A 20,728-nucleotide genomic window follows, 5' to 3' on the forward strand; every position below is an offset into this window, starting at 1 on the left:
AAATGAGCACTCAGCAGTTCAGCCTCTTGTGATGGGGATTATGTGTCTGGGACAGTTGCTCTAGTGAATGATTATTCTCTCTGTAAAAAAATTCCGTTCTTATATCAAGATGAAACTTCTCCTGGTAAAACAAGTGCAAAGTCTTGTACCTGGGATGACACCACCAAAGACCCCAGCAGAAACTCAAATCTCCGTGGCCAGGAAACTTCTTGCTGAAAGGAGTTGTGGGTCCTGGTGGACATCAACCTGGACATCAGCCAGCTGTCTACTGCAGAAGCAGCAAAGGCAAATCAGGTCCTAGGGTGCATCTGCAGCAGAGGTGGAGATGTGATCATTCCACTGTACTCAGTCCTGATCATGCCACACTTGGAGTCCTTGTGTCCAGTTCTGGTTCCTACAATTCAAATACTGAGGTTTATATATGTGTACATATACATACACCAACAAACCAAAAATAAATAATATAATTGCCCTGTTCACGAAAGGACAGACTTGGACCTTTCCCAGCATGAAATGCTACTTCAACACAGCTTCTTGTATTGCCTTCCCTTCCTAAAATCATAAGAGCAAAATGATTTTGAAATAAAACCTTCCTAGCATTTTGTGGAGTGAGTTGTTCTGGCTTAAAAGTAGTCTTGGCTAAAGTAAATTTCAGAGGTCTGTTTCTGATTTATGTATAATAACCACTGTAGGAAAAATAGGATGGAATTTTAAAAAGTCATATAGTGTGAATACATACATCTGAGGGAAGTTTTCAAGTCATCTCCCTTTCTACTCCTGAGTTATCTTGTTAATGTTGTTTTCACTTCGTCAGAAACTGGAGTTGGTTTGTGTATTTGTGAGTTAGGTTTTCAGGACTTCTGTTAGTCAAGGGTTGGCATAATAAGATTAAATGCTGTATTTTTACAGAGGAAAGGAACTTAAAGCTAATTTCTCTATTACTCTTAGAGAAACTTTCTTTTATTCTATTTTGTTTGAAAAATTGAATATTGTCTGAAGGGAGAAATCTGTTTAGGTGATCACTATGTAAGTCCTTTAATGTGATTTTGGTTTTAACCTAATTTCTCACTGTCTGAAAACGCTGCTGGGCTTCTTGCCATGTTGCTGAATAATTGAAGCTCTGTTAAGCTGTAGAAAACTCTACCAGCAGTAGCTGCACAACAAATGCATTTTAAACACTGTAGCTTTCTTTTTTTTTTCCTTTTTTTTTTTTCTTGTTCTTGATTTGCTAGCCCTTTCTCTGATCCAGTCTGCCCTAAAAGCGATTCAGAGCTAGAAGTTAAACCTGCTGAGAGTTTGCTCAGATCGGAATCTCACATGGAATGGACATGGGGAGGTTTCCCAGAATCCACCAAGGTAAATTTATCTTTTATCTTTGACTTCGTGAACGGAGTTTTGACATACCTAAAATTGTGTCCTTGGAGAGGATTGGAAATCTGCTGCTGTTCTGCAGAGTAATTCAGCAGAAATAGGGGAGTAGCACCCCCTTGTGGCTAGTCCAGTTTGTTGAATTCAAAAGCTGGTCAGCAAATTCCAGAAAACCCAGCAGTAAAAATCTGAAATGTTTCAGTTTTTAGTTAGAAGCTGAAGAAAGCAACTTTAGAAATTATTTTTTTTTTGAAACTTCTAGTTCATTTTAGAGGAACCATAGCCTTGATAAGTTTGGTATTAAACAGGAGAGCTGGTGACAGAAGCCATGGTACATCCACAATTATGCTTTTTTCTTGCTATGGTTTGGTCAAGGCAGGACTTCCTCTTTGCCATTTTGTCTACTGACCTTGTAAATAAGCTAGGATGAAGTTCCATTTGCAAGGAAATTTTCTAATAAGGTGGCACATGTTTTATGTTGCTAAACTGCGTGCTTAGATGCTTACCAGATTTATTTATGGCAAGGGCATGTACCATGAGTACGAGTTTAGTGTTTAGACCATAACAACACAAACATGTAAGGTGAAAAGGTTGACTAGAGTTTTGTTTTTCAGATAAGCAAGAAAGAAAAATTGGAACATCCCAGAACAGCCACCATTACTCCATCAGAGAAGACTCATTTTAGGGTCATTTTTAGCTCTGATGAAGTTGAAGATGATGATGACGTGAAAGATTCTGTCTGTACAGTACTGAAACCTGAGCCAAGAACTCATCCTCTGCTTAAGCAGATGGATGTTAAAGATTCTGTTGCTTCTGCAATCACAGAACCTCAAGATCCATTGCCACTGGATGCTGATCATCATTCCAGACTGTTGGTGGACCCTTTACCAGAAACAAAGCCAACAACAAAAATTGACTCTCCTTCAAAAAAGAAAGGTACATAATAAAGCTGTTAATTTTTCCTTCAGTGGGATCTACCAAATTTGAGATTATAGCAGAAAAATTAGAAATGTCTTTTTCAATTTTTCCAGTTTGAAGTCTTATCTAACTAAAACTATAATTAAACTCTTGAATTTATAAATACAAGTAAGTTTGAATCTTCCACAATTGTATTTGTATTTAATGTGTCTGGATAGCTTCATCTTAGTAATCTTAATTATTAAAATTAACAGGGGTGCATAAGCGAAGTCATCATCAAGGGCCTGATGATATTTACTTGGATGACCTGAAGGCTTTGGAACCTGAAGTTGCAGCACTTTATTTTCCCAAAAGGTAATTTTGAATCAAGGTTCTATGGATTACAGTTGTGACTGGGGTTGTAGTGGAGTTGCATTATGGGAGTTTGTTGCATGCATTATTTAGTTCATGTGCCAGTTCTGATGAGAAGTGGGCCTCAGATTAATAGCTTTTGTTGAGTAATGAGTACCACTCTCACTGTGAAAATTTGCTTCCGATTTGTCAAGAAACACATCAAAAGATCATGTGGGAGGTCATTACTGAGAGTTTTCATCTTTGTGGAACCTGTATGGTTCTGCAAAGATAGAAGGGAGTAAGTTTAAATTGCATGCCCCTCTTGCACCAGTGTTTTTTTCCCATATTGCTAGCTATAGATAAGCACAGATTAGTTAATTTTTGCATGCCCTGTACAACCCTTCCAAATTTTAATATCAAAAAAAGACCAACATAAAAAAAAAAACAACAGGAGATTTTCATGCAAGGCAGCTCAATATAAAAATTAACTTTTTTTTTTTTCAATGATGTCAAAGCATTTTATACTCTTTAATTTACTATCCAGAAGAATAACTGTCTAGGAAGACCTTTGTAAAAATACAGATTAATAAGGAAGAAGTGCCTATTTGTTTATGTTAAACCTAAAATTGTTAACTATTCAGTACTTACTGATTACATTACTTGGGATCAAACTAATAACTCTAATCTTAGATGACTGTGTGATATTTTTTATTTGAAAGACCATCTTTCAACTGAGCTTTTTCCAAGTACAGCATTCTAAAAACATCAATGTCCTTTTTGCTTTTTTTCTTATTATACAGCTTTCTGGTAAAGATAGAGCAGCATAATATTGTTCTGCAGGAATAGAATGTAGAGGATCTTTTTTCCGTTTAAAATCAATTTTGTTGCAGTCAAGAGAAATGTAATTATTTTCCAGTTTAGATTAATTTTAGGAGAACTGGAAGCTGTCAGTCCACTAATCCAGAAGGGCTGGCAGTGGATGTTTAGTTTTTGTTTTGATGGTTTTAAATTTATGTTGTAAGATATTGTACTAAAATGCAACAGCAAGAAAGTGAGGGGTTTGAGTATTCATATAGTGTGTTCTGTAACCTAAAATCTGTACCTTTTTCTTGTAAGTGAAAATGTGGACTTCTTCCCTTTAGTGATTCTGATCCAGGCTTCAGGCAGTGGGCAGAGTCTGATACCCTTTCCGGTTCCCAGTCTCCTCAATCTGTAGGAAGTGCTGCTGCTGATAGTGGAACAGAGTGCATGTCTGATTCTGCTATGGACTTGCCTGATGTTACACTTTCACTTTGTGGAGGTCTCAATGAAAATGGAGAGATTTCTAAAGGTATGTGAAAGACTAGAACATAATGAGTAATAAATCTCAGGCAGCAAAGCAAAGTGGTTTGAGTGCTCTGATTTCCACCTGGCAAAGCTTTGGCTTATTATCATGCTTGTTTTGAGAAAAGAAAATGGCTAATCTTTAATTTTCTAAAATTGGTAAGCATTTGCCAAGCAGAGAGCAGAATTTAGCATCATTAATTGAGAGTACTTGATGCCTTGAGAAGCTTTCTTGTCTCCTTTTTTGCTCTACATATTATGTATCTGACCAACCACTTTTGTTTCTTCTGGCTGAAGTTACTTGGTCCCACATGAATCTTTGATTCATATTTTTTCCAAATGCATACTGTTATTTCCTTTTTATATTTTTAACCTATTAAAACCCCTTTTGCTATTGTGCTGGACTCTTTTCTCCTCTACTTTTCCTATTCTAATTTTTTTGTTAACCTCTAGACATTTACCAGCTGATTTTTCTGTCTTAATGCTCTGGTTAATTTCAACACTGAAGTTGTATGCATTTTTAAGGGAGCTTCTAGGAGTACACAGTCTTTGTGAACATGTACTGCAGTATTTTTAGTATTATTTTTCTAGGTGGTCATCCAGACTCTAATGCATCAAGTGAAATTTAAATGATTATTAATAAATGCTCTCTAGGTAAAGTGATAGGAATACTGGATCTGATTGGAAAAAAATGTCTTCCCTTGCAGGGGTCTTACAGTAAATCATTAATTTCTGCAATCGTGTATAGTCATTCATCATGAAACAGTTCTAAGTAGTCAGTGTTTAAACAAACCTGAAAAGGTGACAATAGCCTTCCCCTTTTAATGTAGTGTGTAGGCCCCTTATCTGCCATAATAATTTTTTAAAACTTGCTTAGACAAGCATGACTTTTTTTCTCAGCCTGCAAACTGAATTAGTTCCTACCTTCTCATTTTTCCTTCCTCTTCTAATTTCCTGATTCTTATTACTGTGAGTGTTGAAGTGGTACAAAGCTCTGCCTGTAACTGAGGAGGCAGTCACAGACTCTTGACAGGTAGGCCATATTAGCTAACCTGAGTGATGTTGCAAGATCAGCCAAAGACTCTGAAATGACAGAAAGCATTTTCCTACACACAAACTCATCAGATGTCTTGGGATTTTTTAGTATTATTTTTAATTAAAATCTACTTCTATTGCAGAAAAATTCATGGAGCATATTATTACTTATCATGAATTTGCTGAAAACCCTGGACTCATAGACAATCCTAATTTGGTAATAAGGATTTATAACAGGTAAATTCTCTATATCGTGTATGTAGGTCATAAAAGGTCTCTTTTCAGCTTCCATTGCAATTTGTATTTTTGTTGGATCTGTTTCTCAGCATCAAGGAGAATTATTTTAAAGTGAAAATTTGCATTAAATGTAGTTTTAACTGAGGTGAAACTACTTTTTCCAACAATTGCTACTGGAGTTGAAATGTATATATTAAACCCTTCTTACAGAAAACTTTAATATTAGTTATTGACAGCAAATAGATTTTCATCAACCAAAAGGCATTTTATATTGCACACTGATATATTTATTGACCTCTGGTCAGGTTTTGTAATACTTTATCAATGACATGTTTTAAAACAGGTATTATAACTGGGCGTTGGCTGCTCCAATGATTTTGAGTTTGCAGGTGTTTCAGAAGAGTTTACCTAAGGTAAATACATAGTTGTATTCTTTTTAAAACATTTATATGTAGTCACACATTATCTCTATTTTTTGTCTTCTAAACAAATTAAAAACATGCCTAATTTTTCAGGCTACTGTTGAGTCTTGGGTCAAGGAAAAGATGCCAAAGAAGTCTGGAAGGTGGTGGTTCTGGCGCAAGAGAGAAAGCATGACTAAACAGGTAACTCAAGACCTATTTTGAACATTAATTATTTTTTTTTTTTTCCTTCCCCTATGCTGTTAAAATTTCTAATTTGCCAGAAGTGCCTCAGAACACCACTCAAAATTCTCACTGTCACTGATTGCCTGCTGAGAGTTGCTCAGTTTTGGCAGTAGCCGTAGCCGCTTCTGCACATACAGTTTTAAATGCTACATTTTTACTTGCTGTTCACTACTTGTTTCAACAAAATTTTAATGTATTCAGCTGTTGCTCAATTTGCTTAACATATGTTCTTTTAAGCCATAAGCAGTTGTCAGAGCTGTTTTTTAGTGACTGCTTTATCTTTCAGAAATGTACACAGAAATAAAAAAAACGTGCTGTGCGCAATAGATGTTATGCTCAGGCACCACACCATAGACTTAGTTAAGCTTTCTAAACTTTAAAAGTTTAAAAGTTGACAGCTCCTTGAGTGCCAAACTAATCATGCACTAGCAATTCTCAGCTTCTGGCATACAGAGTTTTGTTTCCTGAAATAATCTCAGAATTATCAGAGTTGGAAGGAATCTCCAGAGATCATGTAGTCCAACTCTTTCACTAAAGCAGGATCACCTAGAGTACATTACACAGGACTGCATCCAGGGAGTTTTGAATATCTACAGAGAAGGGGACTCCGCAACCTTCCTGGGCAATAGTTATTAACAATGTTTAAATATTAAATATTTAATAAAAAGCTTTAGGGGATCATTTCTTCATAAGTATCCTTTTGTTAAATAACTTACAGAAAAAGTGATTCTGAGACAATATAATTGTTTATGTACTATATTGACAACTATTTGCTTAAGTGTGAACTATGAATTCACTTGGATCCACTTAAAATATAAATGTGTTTTTTATTATTGTGGTGTTTATAGATACCAGAGGCAAAAGAGGGGAAAACAGAGACACAAAGAGCAAATGAACTGCCAGCAACTATAAAAGAGCAAGTTAGTAGGTGTGTTCCTGTCTGAACACTATTTTGTGGACTGAAAAGTGTGGTCGTCTTTTCTTGTGTTGTTGGTTTGTTTGTTGTTGTTTGTTGGGCTTTTTCTTGCTGTTATTATTGCTTTGGTTGTTGTTTTTTAAATGAAGAATTCGGTAGGAATGTACTCCAGGAAAAAATATTTTCCTCTTAAGCTACCTAAGCGGAACCAGCTGTGTTTAGTAAACAATTCAGCAAAATAGTGTGGGGCAGCAAACATTGTAGGAGCTACAAATACACTACAATTATTTCCTAAGTCCTGTTGTGTTTACTTCTTAAACAGTAGCATAACTGACAGAAGAACAAAAGATGTATATGGCAACCTTTAGCAATGGGCTGGTACTTGTGAATATAGTGGTATAATTTTTGAAGTACTGTTTGGGGGATTCTGGGGTTGTTTTGGGGGTTATTTTTTTGTTTGTTTGTTTATTTTTTGTAAAAGCCTAATATTGTATGGATTATTTAAACTGTGCATTTTTTTGTAATATCAAATAATTGAAACAATAAATTAGAATTCATTGCAGTGCACAAGTTGCCCAAGACTGTAGTTGAAAACTAGGAGTATTTAGCACAGAAGTAGGTAATTTATTAGGCATATTCATATGCTCCTATGATTTTTTAAAGATAATATGCCATCTTAAAGATACATGCCATTATAAAGATATAAATGCCATCTTAAAGACTTAACTAAATATATTGTGATTGAATACTTCAGGGAAAATAAATGCTGCTTTTAATCTTAATCTCTAATTAGCAGAAAAATAAGTCTGTGAATAGCCTTAAAAGGTGAGCTACTCCACTAACTTATCACCCACAGTTTAAATTATGTAGTTGTGTAGTAACCATGTCAGCTTTTTTAAAAAACAAAACAATTACTCATTCACTATCTGTCTTCATCTACAGTTTACCCAGTACATCAGTGGAGTATTAGTTACCAGTTGACACTGTCTTTACTAAACCATCATGGCAATGTTTAGAGCTCCACCAGTAGTAGTGTGCATTACAATTCTTACCTGCTTATTGGCCTCATCTGGGAGTTCACAGTGGAGTTTGTTGCTGTCAGGCTAGTAGCAAATCCTCAGCATAAGCATAAATTACTCTTGCATAAGAACCTTACACCATTAAAGGATTTTCTGTTGCTTACATTTATTCTGGTTGATGTTAGACCTCCAGAAGATGATTCTTCTAGTGATGAAGCATCACAGGAGCTGAAGGAGTCCCTGAAGATGGATTCTGCCCCACTAGAGCATCCAACCCATGGGAACATTACATCTTATAAGAAATCACTTAGACTGTCTTCAGACCAAATAGTAAGTGGGGTGCCTTTCTTGTACATAGGATGCTCCATAATACCACTCTGATTCTAAGAGTTAGACATTCTCTGGTTTTTTTTTTTTAGAAGGAACATATAAGTACATTTTACAAAATAGAATTTGTCTTTGTTTTCTAGCAGTAGAAAAAAAGGAATATGCAAATTTAAATTTAAAAAAAGAAACAAAGTATTTTCCTGTGCTAGGGTGGGCAGCTGCAGTGAATTTTTTTTCTTTTTTCTTTCTCCTGTTGTGGTTTTTAAGAATCTGTGTTTGGATTTACAAAAAAAAAAATACAATTTCTTACATAGTTCTATAATTAGACTCCTGCATTAAGATGTTTCCAAAAAAGTGACGTTGGCTTCTGCAGTTTGGATATCCTGGGATCTGAACTGTTTTAATGGTGTACATTTAAATTGGTATGCAGATTATTCATTGAAGTCTACTTTACAAGTTCTGATACTGTCTAAATGTACAGTCTTAATCAGGAAAAAATTTGAAGGAAGGCATCTGCTAAGTAAAAAATGCTGCTGCTTACTATGGCAAATTGAAAGTTCTACTTTATTTATAATACTGTTAATTCTACTGTAATAGCAAGAATTAATGTAGCAGAGTCAAATATCTGCTGCTGTAAGCAGATTTGGGAGATATGATGGACAAATACATGTACCCAGAATACAAAACAGACTTTGCAAGAAAAACTGTGGTAGTGTTAACTCGTGCTTCACTTTTAAATTTTCAATTCTTTTGTTTCATTCTAAAGGCAAAGTTAAAGCTAAGAGACGGCCCTAATGATGTTGTATTTAGTATTACAACCCAGTATCAAGGAACTTGCCGTTGTGCTGGAACAATATATCTCTGGAACTGGAATGATAAAGTTATCATATCAGACATTGATGGAACAATAACCAAGTAAGTATAATTACCTTTTTTTACTTTTCTTGCTTCATTGATCCTGTTCTGCTTGTCCATTATAAGATAATGATTTAAGAAGACTGTTAAAGAATGTTCATTAACAGTAATGGAAAAAATGTATTGCTTTGATTTTAATTTGTGCTTGCATTTACAGCAAACTAGAAATTGCCTTGTTAAAGACTATGTGGCTATTGCTCTTTCTGTTAGACTTCTTCAGATTTAGCAACCATAGGTTAACTTGGAAACCAGCCTGTGCTGCATGGCCCCACTAATTGCTCTGCAATCTTTTGAAATTCTTAATACCATAGGCAGAGATATACTTGTAAATCCTAATTATAAATGATGTATTAATTTATTCATTAGCATTTTGTCTTTAACAAAACTCATATCCTTAGTATCATGTATCTCTGATTTTGTTTTTAGGTCTGATGCTTTAGGACAAATCCTCCCTCAGTTTGGCAAGGACTGGACTCACCAGGGCATTGCAAAACTCTATCATTCCATAAATGAGTGAGTATTTAATCTGCGAAGCAATCAGGGTTGTTTGGGTTTTTTGGGGGGGAAAGCGGATTAGTGGCCAGTTAATTGGATTGTTGTTAATAACTATGCAGTTTATTACAGTTTGTTGGTTTAAATGTTAGGAAATAAGCTACTTCTGTCATTCACAAACAAAACAAAGTTTTTCCCCAGATGTACACCTTTACAGGAATGGATGTCACTGGTTCCCTTCTCAAATGTTTGATTCTTCAGTTTAGTTCCTAAAAAATGTATGTAATATTGTTGTGACTACAGAAAACCGTAATAGCAAAAGTCTCTCAAATAGTCAGGCATATGTTCGTTTCCACCAATTCAGGTTGATTACAAAGCCTATTAGAAACATGGTACAATGTAAACTCAAACTTAAATTGTAATTGTGTCCTTCCAATGCATAAATATTTGTGTTTTGATGTGTTTGCTACCAAACTCAACTGAAAGCACTTTAGGTTAGAATTCATATCCTGAAACAAGCCTAATTAACAATTTGCTGTTGCCACCAAGGGAAGGTTGATAGCCTGGCTCAAGTTTTGTGTCACTTTGTTGTGCTTCTGAGTTAAGGAAATGCAGTCCAGTAAAACAGTAGAACAGGAATGCCCCAACTTGAGGTACTCAACTCAACCTTGCTGTCTCCAAGAACCTGCAGGGGCAGCCTGTGTGCCTTCACCCTTGCAGCAGTGGTGAGGTGTTTGTTTCAAATATGTTGTGAACAAGACCCTTTTAAATGTAGTGTTCATCTAAGAGATATGCAACTTTATAATATTTATGTGCAGTAACTTAGGGCAGAATAAGCCTATATATTTGCTCCCCTTTCAGATTGAATCATAGAATTATCAGGGCTGGAAGGGACCTTTAAGATAATCTAGTTCCAACTCCCCTGCCATGGGCAGGAACACCTCCCACTAGATCAGGTTCCTCAGAGCCCTGTGCATCCTGGCCGTAAACTTCCAGGGTTGGGACTTCCACCACCTCTCTGGCTAACCTGTTCCAGTGTCTCACCACCCTCATGGTGAAGAACTTCTTCCTAACATGTAATCTAAATCTACCCTCCTCAAGTTTGAATCCATTCCCCCTAGTGCTATCACTACCTGACATCCTAAAAAGTCAAGTCCCTCACCATCTTTCTTGTAAAAAGAAATTGAGTCCTTTGATTAGCAGACTCTTCAGAATGGTGGGGGTTTTTTTGGTTGTTGGGTTTTGTTTTGGTTTTGTTATTGTGTTGGGGATTTTGAGGGGGTTTTTTTGGTTGTTGTTTTTGGGTTTTTTTTTTTTAATCAGGGCGATCAACTGTTAAACACTTCCTCACCCACTTAAAAACAAAGATATTATTTTAAGACTAGTGTCTTACTTCCCCCCAAAATATTTGGGGTCTTAGAATCTGTTGTTGACCTTCATTCTTGTGGCCTTTGTTCCATGGCTAAATTGCATGTGTGGCCCCTTGGTGTCCATAGGAGATGAAGTTTGGATATCTCTTTGGTGCATTATAAGAGAATAGTTTTGGAATTATTTGCCAGATTGAATCAAGTCTTTGAAAATGCACATAAACACTCAAGCCTTTTGTACATGCAATAACTGTGCTGTTGCATCATACAGATGAACCTTAAATGTCTGCAGGAAAAATGTAGGGCTTGATGAATGCTTCTTGTTATTTGCCCTTCATTATGTCCTGCAAATTCTGCCAACAACCTGAAAAAAAATCCAACAACTAAGACAAGAGATCTGGCATCCAATATTATGTCATGCATATAATTTAAATAATTGCCGTCCTCTTAGAGCTGGGCTGAAAGAAGCTGGATGAAACCAAAGTGGCACTTGTTTAAAGACAATGTAGTCTATCTAATTGTGTCATTGTAGTATTACCATCCCTGTTCTTTTTGCACTTCCTGTGTCTCAGTTTTAATTGAGTCGTATATTTAGGCTATTATATGCCTTGCAGGAAGAATATGAACTAAGCTGATAATTCTTTTCTAGAAATGGCTACAAGTTTCTGTACTGTTCTGCCCGTGCCATTGGGATGGCAGATATGACCAGAGGATACCTTCACTGGGTGAATGATGAAGGAACAATTCTCCCCAGAGGCCCTCTCATGTTGTCCCCAAGCAGTTTGTTTTCTGCCTTTCATAGGTAAGCATGTGAGATTTCATATATTCATTGCCTCTTCATCTGAGACAAAGCAGCAGATTTAAAAGATGTATCATGGTAACCATTATAGCTCTAAAAATGTTCCAGTCTCTGCTAGATTTGCTACTGAAACTTGATGTCTCTAGTGATCATTTACAAGCTACTGGTTTTGTCTGAGTGTCATTTGCAGTATATTTCTGGTTCTGTGGACATGTTAAAGTGGCTGCAAAACACCAGTCACAGAGTAGCTTGTTTTCCCTTTGCGTTCTTGTAGTTCATGACTGGGTACTATTAGGTTCAATTTATATCAATACAACTTTGTCTTTTCAAGTATAGCTGCAAAGATTGTAGTGTAATGCTACTACACAAGGTAGGGGGTTAAGAAAAAAACCTGGGGAATAGAGAGTGTGTGATCTTGCAGTATTGGGAGTGCTCCTTACATAAACTACTTAAAAGCAATATGGAGTTTAGCTACGGTTCCACTCAGTTGATCTTTTGAATCATCCATAGTCTACCTGTTCTTGATGGGAAGAGCTAAATCTGCAGAAGTCGTTTTGGTTTTGCTTGGTTTGTCATGGCTTGTAATGGTGCAGTTTCCATTAAGGTCACTAATAGGCCACTTGCCCTCTTCTCTCAGAGGCAGGAGTTGTAATAAGTTTGGGTGTACTTGATTCAGTCTTCTGATTCAGATGATCATCTACAGTAACAGCAGTTCCCAACTGGGAATTTCATCCCATATACTTAGCCTAGGCACAGGCTAGAGTCATAGAATAGAATGGCTAGGGTGTGAAGTGGCCTTAAAGATCATCTATTTCCAACACCCCTGCATGGGCAGGGAAACCTCCCACTAGCTCATCTATTTTTTTTTTATTATGGATATTGGAAAACAGAGTATGTTTTATTTTCTCCTGTATCATTCATGGAAAGCTACAAATCCGTGTTATGACTACCAAAGTTAGCAACAGGAAGAAAATAAATGCCAGATAAATGGGAAAGGACTGTACTCTCTATCAATTGATGACTTAGAATTTGACTGTTGAAATTTTATTTTAGGGAAGTAATAGAGAAGAAGCCTGAGAAGTTCAAAATTGAGTGTTTGAATGATATCAAGAATTTGTTTGCTCCCAGTAAACAGCCTTTCTATGCTGCTTTTGGAAACAGGCCCAATGTAAGTCTGCCCCTTTCTAATTGAAGGGTTAAAATGCATTAAATACTTGGCAAGCAGAGGAAACAGGCTTTTCTTTTTGTTGTGTCTGTTTGAATTTTAATAAGGAAATGGGACACTGGTGCTTTTATGGGTTTGGTCAGGAAAACCCGCATGCAGATATCTTAAGTAAAAGTTACTAGAACTCCTTATATAATAAAGGTTGTAAAGATTTGTTGGTATTCTCATGATTTTGTTAGATATGTTCCTCCTTTCCATGTTCTTTTTTCATCATTTTTGATAGCTTTATAACCTAAGGGAATTAATTCTGTGCTCCTCTTTCCTATTGAGTGGTTCCTGCATTTTCTCTACAGATCTGTCATAGTTGAGCTAGAGAGAGAGGGGGTGGGGGAGTATTGTAAGAGACCTGTTGTCACAAGGAATGGCTTTGTGTGGTATGGACTTTGTGCATGTTTGTTTGGAAATGGGAACTAAGGAGTTGGGAGGAATGTTTTGCTATGCTAAGTGTTTGTGTTTTGAGCTTTTTTAGCTGCTTTTTGTCTGCTGTTGGCATTTTCTTCAGGGGAAACTTTATTGTAAACTTTGGATCAGCTTTTCTCAAGAAATTTTATGTTACATTCAATAAGGAAGTACTGAAGCATGTGCTTTTTTTTTTTTTCCATGCTTTTTACAGGATGTGTATGCCTACATGCAAGTGGGAGTTCCAGACTGCAGAATATTTACTGTGAATCCGAAGGGTGAACTGATCCAAGAACGGACCAAGGGAAACAAATCTTCGTAAGATCATTTTTGTTATTCCAGCTAAAGAAAGTATTTAGGAATGAAAGTACAAAATAATTGTAGCTGTATCTGTGATTTGATCTCCTATTGGATATGTGAAAATCTGACTTGCTAGAGGCAGCTTTGGATACTTATCTGAAACTTTTAAAAAACAAACAAACAAACAAAAAACCTAGTGAAATAAAATAGAAAATTGCTTCTGCAGTAGTGATGCCTTACTTGATTGTACCTTTCTGATCTAGACTTCTGAAGATCCTTTTTTGGCTACAACTGAACAGCAACTCTACAGTAAATAATGATCTTTCTTCTTTTTTTAATATAGGTATTACAGACTAAGTGAGCTTGTGGAACATGTGTTCCCATTACTTAATAAAGAACAGAGTTCTGCATTTCCATGCCCAGAATTCAGCTCGTTTTGCTACTGGAGAGACCCTCTTCCTAACCTTAATATGGATGATCTGGCCTGAAAGATACGTCTCACCTAGAGATGAAATTTCATATTCAGCTACTCAACTTCAGTTTAAATGTGAAGAACTTTTCTTAACGAAGATGCTAATTTATATACTGGTACCATAAGTCTTACTAAAGAAATCACTTTAACTCTGTTGGTTTAAAGCAAAGAAAATGCAAAGCTGCTGTCTAATTTTGGGGGGGAGAGGGGTCGGTTTTGGGGGTTTTTTTGTTTGTTTCTTTATTGCTTGTCTTTATATACTTGTTCTAAGCACTTGAGATTGGCCTGTCATTGATGGTCATGGTACCCAAGTGCTTCAGGCAACTAAATGCTGAGGTAAACTGTGACCTTGCATTTTCATCAATACAGACCTTATTGTAAACATGTTTTTTCTTATTAGTCTTAATTATATATTTTCTAAAATGAAGCCAAAAAGTGTATGGAAACTGCCAAATATAGAATGTCAGACCTATTAATAAGAAATGTGGTCTAATGTTCAGGTGGGCAACTAGGCCATTTTTAAAGGAGCTAGAACCTAAGACCAGTGTGCTTTTTTTCTCAGCTAAAATGCAGGAAATGTGTAGATGTTTCTAGCCTGACAAGACTCGAGAGACACAAAATTCTTCTTTAAATGTAAATATGCCTTTGGTCACATTTACAAGACTGTGCTCATGCTAGCTCTGCTTATTACTTTTTTTACATGCACTGCTTAAGCTATTTCATGAGCTTGTTAAAATGAAAGTTATCTTCAGATACTTGTATGGCTTTTCTTGTTTTCAGGCTGAACTATGTCATGTTAAATTTCCATCAGAAAAATCTTGAACATTTCTGTGAGAGTTGAGAAGCTGGCATTTTTATTTCCTTTTTCAACACAGAGATAATGCATATGTGTGTGTATGCTGTGTAGGCCAGTTAAAATGTATGTACAGATTATATTCAGGGAATTGTAATACTAAAAAAAATTATGTATTTAATTTTTTAATTGTCTGCTGCAGGTCTTTCCAGAATTTGTACTGCAGGTTTTCAGTAGCTGGAAGGAAATGCAGCTCAATAGTGAGATTCCAGGTATGAGAATGGTTAAATGCTGCAAAGCAGAATAAACCCTTTTTTTTTCTTTTTTCTTTTTTTAAATTTTAGGTTATTCATAAACATCATTCCTGTTTCAGATCAGAGCCCATGAACAAATTGCATTCCAAGTCTAGTGTGTATCAGCTGTGTAAAAGCAGGTAGCATCTCTCTCCAAAAATACTTGAAGGCAAAGGTAGTTCTGCTTTTTAAGTTGAATTAGTTTGGACAAATCTACGTTGGGAATGCATCATTCCACCAGCCCAGAGGGCTTAAGGACTATAGTCATTTAAATATCAATCATTCAAACATCAATCCCAGGCTTTCTGGGCACAAAGTCTTCTCTGTCACTCCTTAAGCAAGTTTCTGGGGCCAAGCATTGAAGATCCTTCCAGGGGCAGTGTCCAGAGTTTCCACCAGGCTCCAGGTCAAGCTCTCCCCTTACACAGCTCCCAGTGGGAGCAGAAAGTGTGCAGGGAAGTGCAGGGATCTTTAGAATGCCTTTGTATGGACTGTGGTGCCTGCACAAGGGCTGCTCTGCTTGGGAAGAAGCTCGGGCAGCCCTTCTGCTTCAGCTTGCTTGGGACAAATGTAGGAAAGGAGCTCTCTTGGGTTCACTACCTGCAGAAAACATTTGGAGAATTTTGCCCCACATGGGGATATTTTTCTCCATCAGGCTGAGGAGTCTTAATCCACAGTTCTGATGTGACACCAGCTAAAAGTAGACAATTGACAAACTGCTTGGGGGATAATTTTTACATTACTATATAAGCGAAAGTACTTTTCTCCCTGACAAACGTCTGTGTATTCCTGTGTTTATAAAATCTTATATAAAGAGTGGGGGCAAACAAAGTCAACATGGAACCTCTCTTTCAAAGCAGTATCAGAGTGGGAAAGAAAACATACTTACCTGTCACAGTGTTCCATGCATGTCAGTGAACTGAAAGGCATCCTTGTTCCTGAACAGTGAGAACAATACTTTCTGTGACTGTTTCAGCAAATTCTTGGATTCTTGGTCCTGTCACAAATCTACTCAGTGTTTATGTGGATTTCACAGGATTCAACTTAAAGGATTTTTAATTTTTTTTTTTTACTGTCAGTCAGAAGCCTACAAGCATAATCCCATGAGGTTTTTTTTTCCTTTTCTTACCTTTCATTCCTTAGATTTCACTAGGAATGGAAATTTTCATGATCACCAAGTGCTTTGAATATCAGTGAGATTTGAGCTTTTAAGTCACTTTAATACTTTAAAATAAATAAGAATCCAACACAATATTTTGATTGCTAGATTAAATATTCTATCTAAAGACTATATTTTACATAAAGGGAGTGAAGGTGCCTCTCCTAAAACAGCCCTTTGTGGATATAAAAATTTTCTTTACCATGCTTAACTAATTCTCAGTGGCCCTGGTGTTTACATAGGTTTTCTGAAAATAAAAGCACTTCATGAAACTGAAATGGGTTTCCAGATGGGACAGATTGTTACCAAGGCTTGGCCATATCTTTCTTAATTGACTTTTTTGCTATATTTTCTCTTCACTTCCATGCATCTTTCCAGATTGCCATAATCTGTGGATTTAAAGGTGGGGGCTTGAGTAAATGAGCAGTGTGGAAAAACAGGTTTATCTCCAAATGCATATAGTTTAAGGTGGTGTGAGTATGGGCATGGTAAGGTTGTAGAGAGCTGCTCATCCAGCTAACCTGGTATTTTGCATTATAGGGATGTCCAAAAAGTTGCTTAAAAATTTTACTAGTTCTGCTCTGTCACAGCTACAGTTTTGATACTTTTTTTTTTTTTTTTTTTTTTATAAAATCTAAAAGTGTTATTGAGTATTTCTCATATCAGTAGGGTGGGGATTTGTTGTGGAGTTTTTTTGGTTTTGTTTTTCTAAATCTGGCTTGTATTTGAAGCTTTTCAGATTGATTGTTAACCCTGCTTAGGGACAGAATATGGGGGCACTGTACCTTCCATTGCATACCTTATGTAACTTGGACCACTGGACACTTTACTGACTCTAGAAAAGACATCTCATTACTACCAGACTGCAGGACTGTGCTGCAATATTACTATGAAGAAATAAGAATTAAGTATTAGCCTGTCCTTTATTATCTTAGTCGAGATGAAGTGGCCTGAAACTAATGTTTTGAGAACAAGTTGTGCTATACTTACTTAAAATTAATGCAAGCTAAATCATTCTTTCTGTGAAAGAGGAACTTCTAAGTGTGTATGTCTGTAGGTGCATACACCCCCTGTTAAGGCTGTGTTGTTGAAGATGCAGATCCTCTTAGCATTGGAACCATGTCAGAGGCTAAGTCAGTGATACCTATCTGGGAATAAATAAGGAGCACTGCAATTCAAAACCTGTTACCCATTTCCTTGATGACTTAAAGATCCGTAATTTAAGTTGTACACATTTCTGTATCTTTAATATATATATTTTTTTTTTTACTGTACTAGATGTGTTTGTACTTCAAAAGGTTGGGCTCTCATCCCTAACGGCATACAATTCCATGTGCAATGTTGGCTCACGTATCCTTAGCTTCCTGTCATCAGTATACTCCTTCCAAAACTTTTTTTTTTTTTTAACTGGAAAATTTTAACACCTGTGTCATTTCTGTTATGGAACTTCTGAAGCAAACTCTGAATCTGCTTATGGTAAAGACAAAAGAAGTGAGATTTCATGTTAGTATTTCATACAAGTCTTCTAGAAAATGCTGTCACACGAGTGAGAGTTGTTTAAATGACCGTAATGCAAATTCATAATGAAACATCAAAAATACATAGTGATTTTGAGATGCCTTTAAAGCATCACTTTTGCCTGAAGAAGTTTGGTTTTTTTTCCAAAGTTAAATTCTGCTAATAGAATGGAATTGATTTGGATTGTTTCTACAGTGTTAATTACTTCCAGATGAAAGTCAAAATATTGGTTTATTTTGAGAGGGGAGAAAACTCTTTTCAATCATTTCTTTCATTTTTATGTTGAAGATGTGGAATACTTGATTGTTAAACAACCCAATCACTAATAAGGTAGTGTGTTTAAAACTGTCAAATCTGTGATCATACCAATACAGTGGTTTTTGTTAAGACTGGACTATCTTGGGTACAGTAACCCATACTTCAGTGCAATGTTTATTGATGTTCAGAACAATGTTATTAAAATAAACTTAAACTAAAATATTTCTTCATTTAGTACTTGAATTCCATCCTTGTATTGCTAATTTAGTAAATGAGGGGGTTAAACTGTTCATAATTTTACATGGAATTCAAGTTGCTCTTCTAAGGACTGATACATTTCCTTTCTGTCTCACACTCAGTTTATTTTTTCAGAGTATTTATGCAATGGATCCATAATTCTTGTCATCAAACTGACATTATTGGATAGTACCAGTATGGGGTTATAGCCACAACAAATGGTTCCATGCTGTGTGCTGCATGGAAGGGGAGGGATTGTTCAGAGTGTGTGGAGGTTTTGCTGCTGGGGACAGCCAGGGCTTACCAGGGACTTCTGCATGGAAGGGGTGGCCACTTCCATGCAATGTTTTCCAAGCACGATGTCCTCATCTCCCCTAGCATTAGACAAATTCATCACACCCACAGTGATGTTTCTGCTCAATACCAGATGCTCAAGACCTCTCTAATTGCACAGGAGGCTGTAGCAAAGAGGAGCAGAGAAACCCCAGTGTTGTAACAGTGTGGCTGCCCTCTTGGGTTGATGTCCCACGCTGGTGTGCAGTGACATCCCTGCCAAACAGGCATGGCAGCAGCATGGCTGGGGACAGAACAGATGCTGAAGTTTACAGATGTGATCAGCCTAGAACTGTCTGAAGAGCAGAGCTCAAAGGGTTGTGGTAAACGGGGCTACAGCTGGCCAGTGACCAGTCCCCAGCATTGGTCCTCTGGGTTCAGTTACTGGGCTGGTTCTGTTCGGTATATTTATCAAGAATCTGGAGGTGAATGTTCTGTTAGCAAGTTTGCAGGTGACACCAGGCTGGGAGTTGCTGCTGATTCTCTTGAGGGACAAGAGGTGTTGCAGAGGGATTTAGCTGGGTTGCAGCATTGGACAGTGATTAATGGTATGAGCTTTAATGAGAACCAATGATGGAATCTGCACCTAGGACAGGGTAAAACCAGGCACAGGTATAGTAAGGGAGAGGAGTAGTAGAGAGCCCCTCAGACAAGGTGGTCATCCCCCTGCATCCCCCTGCAGCGTTGGTGTAGCCTCACCTCATGCACTGTGTGTGGTTCTGGGCCCCACAAGTTAAGAAGGATGTGAAGGCTCTTGAATGTGTCCAGACAAGGGCAACAAAGCTGATGAAAGGGATGGAAGGCACTTGAGCACAGACCCTATGAGGAGAGGCTGAAGGAGCCGGGGCTGTTCAGCCTGGAGAAGAGGAGGCTCAGGGGAAACCTCATCACTCTCTACAACTCCCTGAAAGGAGGGTGTAGCCAGGTGGGGGTTGGTCTCTTTTGCCAGAAGACTTTCAACAAGACAAGAGGGCACGGTCTTAAGTTGTGCCAGGGGAAGTTTAGGTTAGATGTTAGAAAGAATTTCTTTACGGAGAGGGTGATCAGTCATTGGAATGGGCTGCCCAGGGAAGTAGTGGATTCTCCGTCTCTGGAGATATTTAAAAAGAGACTGGATGTGGCACTCAGTGCCATGGTCTGATAACCGCAGTGGTTGTGGATCAAGGGTTGGACTTGATGATCTCTGAGGTCCCTTCCAACCCAGCCCATTCTATGATTCTATGATTCTATGAAGGAGTGTCCTATGAGGAGTGGTTAAGGCCTCTGTGTTTGTCTTTTCTGGAGGAAAGGAGCCTGAGGGGTGACTTTGTTGTTTTCTACAGCTTCATGAGGAAGGGAAGGGGAGAGAAAGGTGCATACCTCTTCTCCCTGGGATGCAGTGACAGGACACATAGGAATGGTTCAAAGGTGTTCCAGAGGCTTAGCCTGGCCATTAGGAAGCCTTTCTTTACCAAGAGGGTGGTCAATCACTGGAACAGGCTTCCTAGGGTGTGGTCAATGCCCCAAGCCCGTCAGTGCTTAAGTGGCATTTGGGCAATGCCCTCACCAGCATCCTTTAACTCTTGGTCAGCCCTGAACTGGTCAGGCAGCTGCGCCAGGTGATCACTGACAGTCACCTGCAAAAGAAATCTGTTCACCAGGAATCAGGGCACCAAATGAGTCACTAAGACAAGTAAGGAACTGTCCTGGCCGAACTTCTGTGTACCACAAAGCCTATGCAACAGTGCTTGACACTGAATATCCACTTTAAATACACATATAAGCTTGACCTGATGAAGACAGAAACTGAAATTTTAAAGATGGTGGAGGACAAAGCAAACATTTTGGCTTACAGTGCTGCTGTGTTCTCTGGAAAGCAAAAGAGCATCAAGATATCACACGACAAGTAGGCTTTATTTGGACATTTCTGCAGTTATCTATCACAGTTTTCTTCATGTTCCTGGATATTACTCCTTCTGGATATTACACAGGTACATTACACATGCACACATAAAGAATAGTCTCAAATGAGATGTTCTTCACTGAAAAAGTGATAACTTTTTTTG

At 37.4% G+C, this 20,728-nt stretch overlaps 1 protein-coding gene across 6 annotated transcripts in view; it reads left to right on the forward strand.

Annotated features, from left to right (window-relative positions):
* LPIN2 (lipin 2) overlaps positions 1-18,356 on the forward strand; it is a 45,858-nt gene extending 27,502 nt beyond the window's left edge. For 4 of the 6 annotated variants that reach the window (XM_030444086.1, XM_030444085.1, XM_030444084.1 and 1 more), the window contains 15 exons: positions 1,233-1,356; positions 1,983-2,304; positions 2,541-2,640; positions 3,762-3,949; positions 5,121-5,214; positions 5,558-5,627; positions 5,730-5,819; positions 6,710-6,789; positions 7,982-8,126; positions 8,890-9,038; positions 9,465-9,551; positions 11,547-11,699; positions 12,750-12,864; positions 13,535-13,638; positions 13,964-18,350. In XM_030444086.1, coding sequence (XP_030299946.1) covers positions 1,233-1,356; positions 1,983-2,304; positions 2,541-2,640; positions 3,762-3,949; positions 5,121-5,214; positions 5,558-5,627; positions 5,730-5,819; positions 6,710-6,789; positions 7,982-8,126; positions 8,890-9,038; positions 9,465-9,551; positions 11,547-11,699; positions 12,750-12,864; positions 13,535-13,638; positions 13,964-14,108 — 1,966 coding nt within the window. In that variant the 3' untranslated portion in view covers positions 14,109-18,350. Of the gene's footprint in view, positions 1-1,232; positions 1,357-1,982; positions 2,305-2,540; positions 2,641-3,761; positions 3,950-5,120; positions 5,215-5,557; positions 5,628-5,729; positions 5,820-6,709; positions 6,790-7,981; positions 8,127-8,889; positions 9,039-9,464; positions 9,552-11,546; positions 11,700-12,749; positions 12,865-13,534; positions 13,639-13,963 lie in introns of all 6 variants that reach the window. The other 2 variants (XR_003987160.1, XM_030444087.1) reach the window with 2 other exon arrangements.
* The last annotated feature ends 2,372 nt before the right edge of the window (positions 18,357-20,728 follow it).

Source organism: Calypte anna, chromosome 2 (genome assembly GCF_003957555.1).
Source record: "Calypte anna isolate BGI_N300 chromosome 2, bCalAnn1_v1.p, whole genome shotgun sequence".
In the NCBI taxonomy this organism is placed as follows: Eukaryota; Metazoa; Chordata; class Aves; order Apodiformes; family Trochilidae; genus Calypte; species Calypte anna.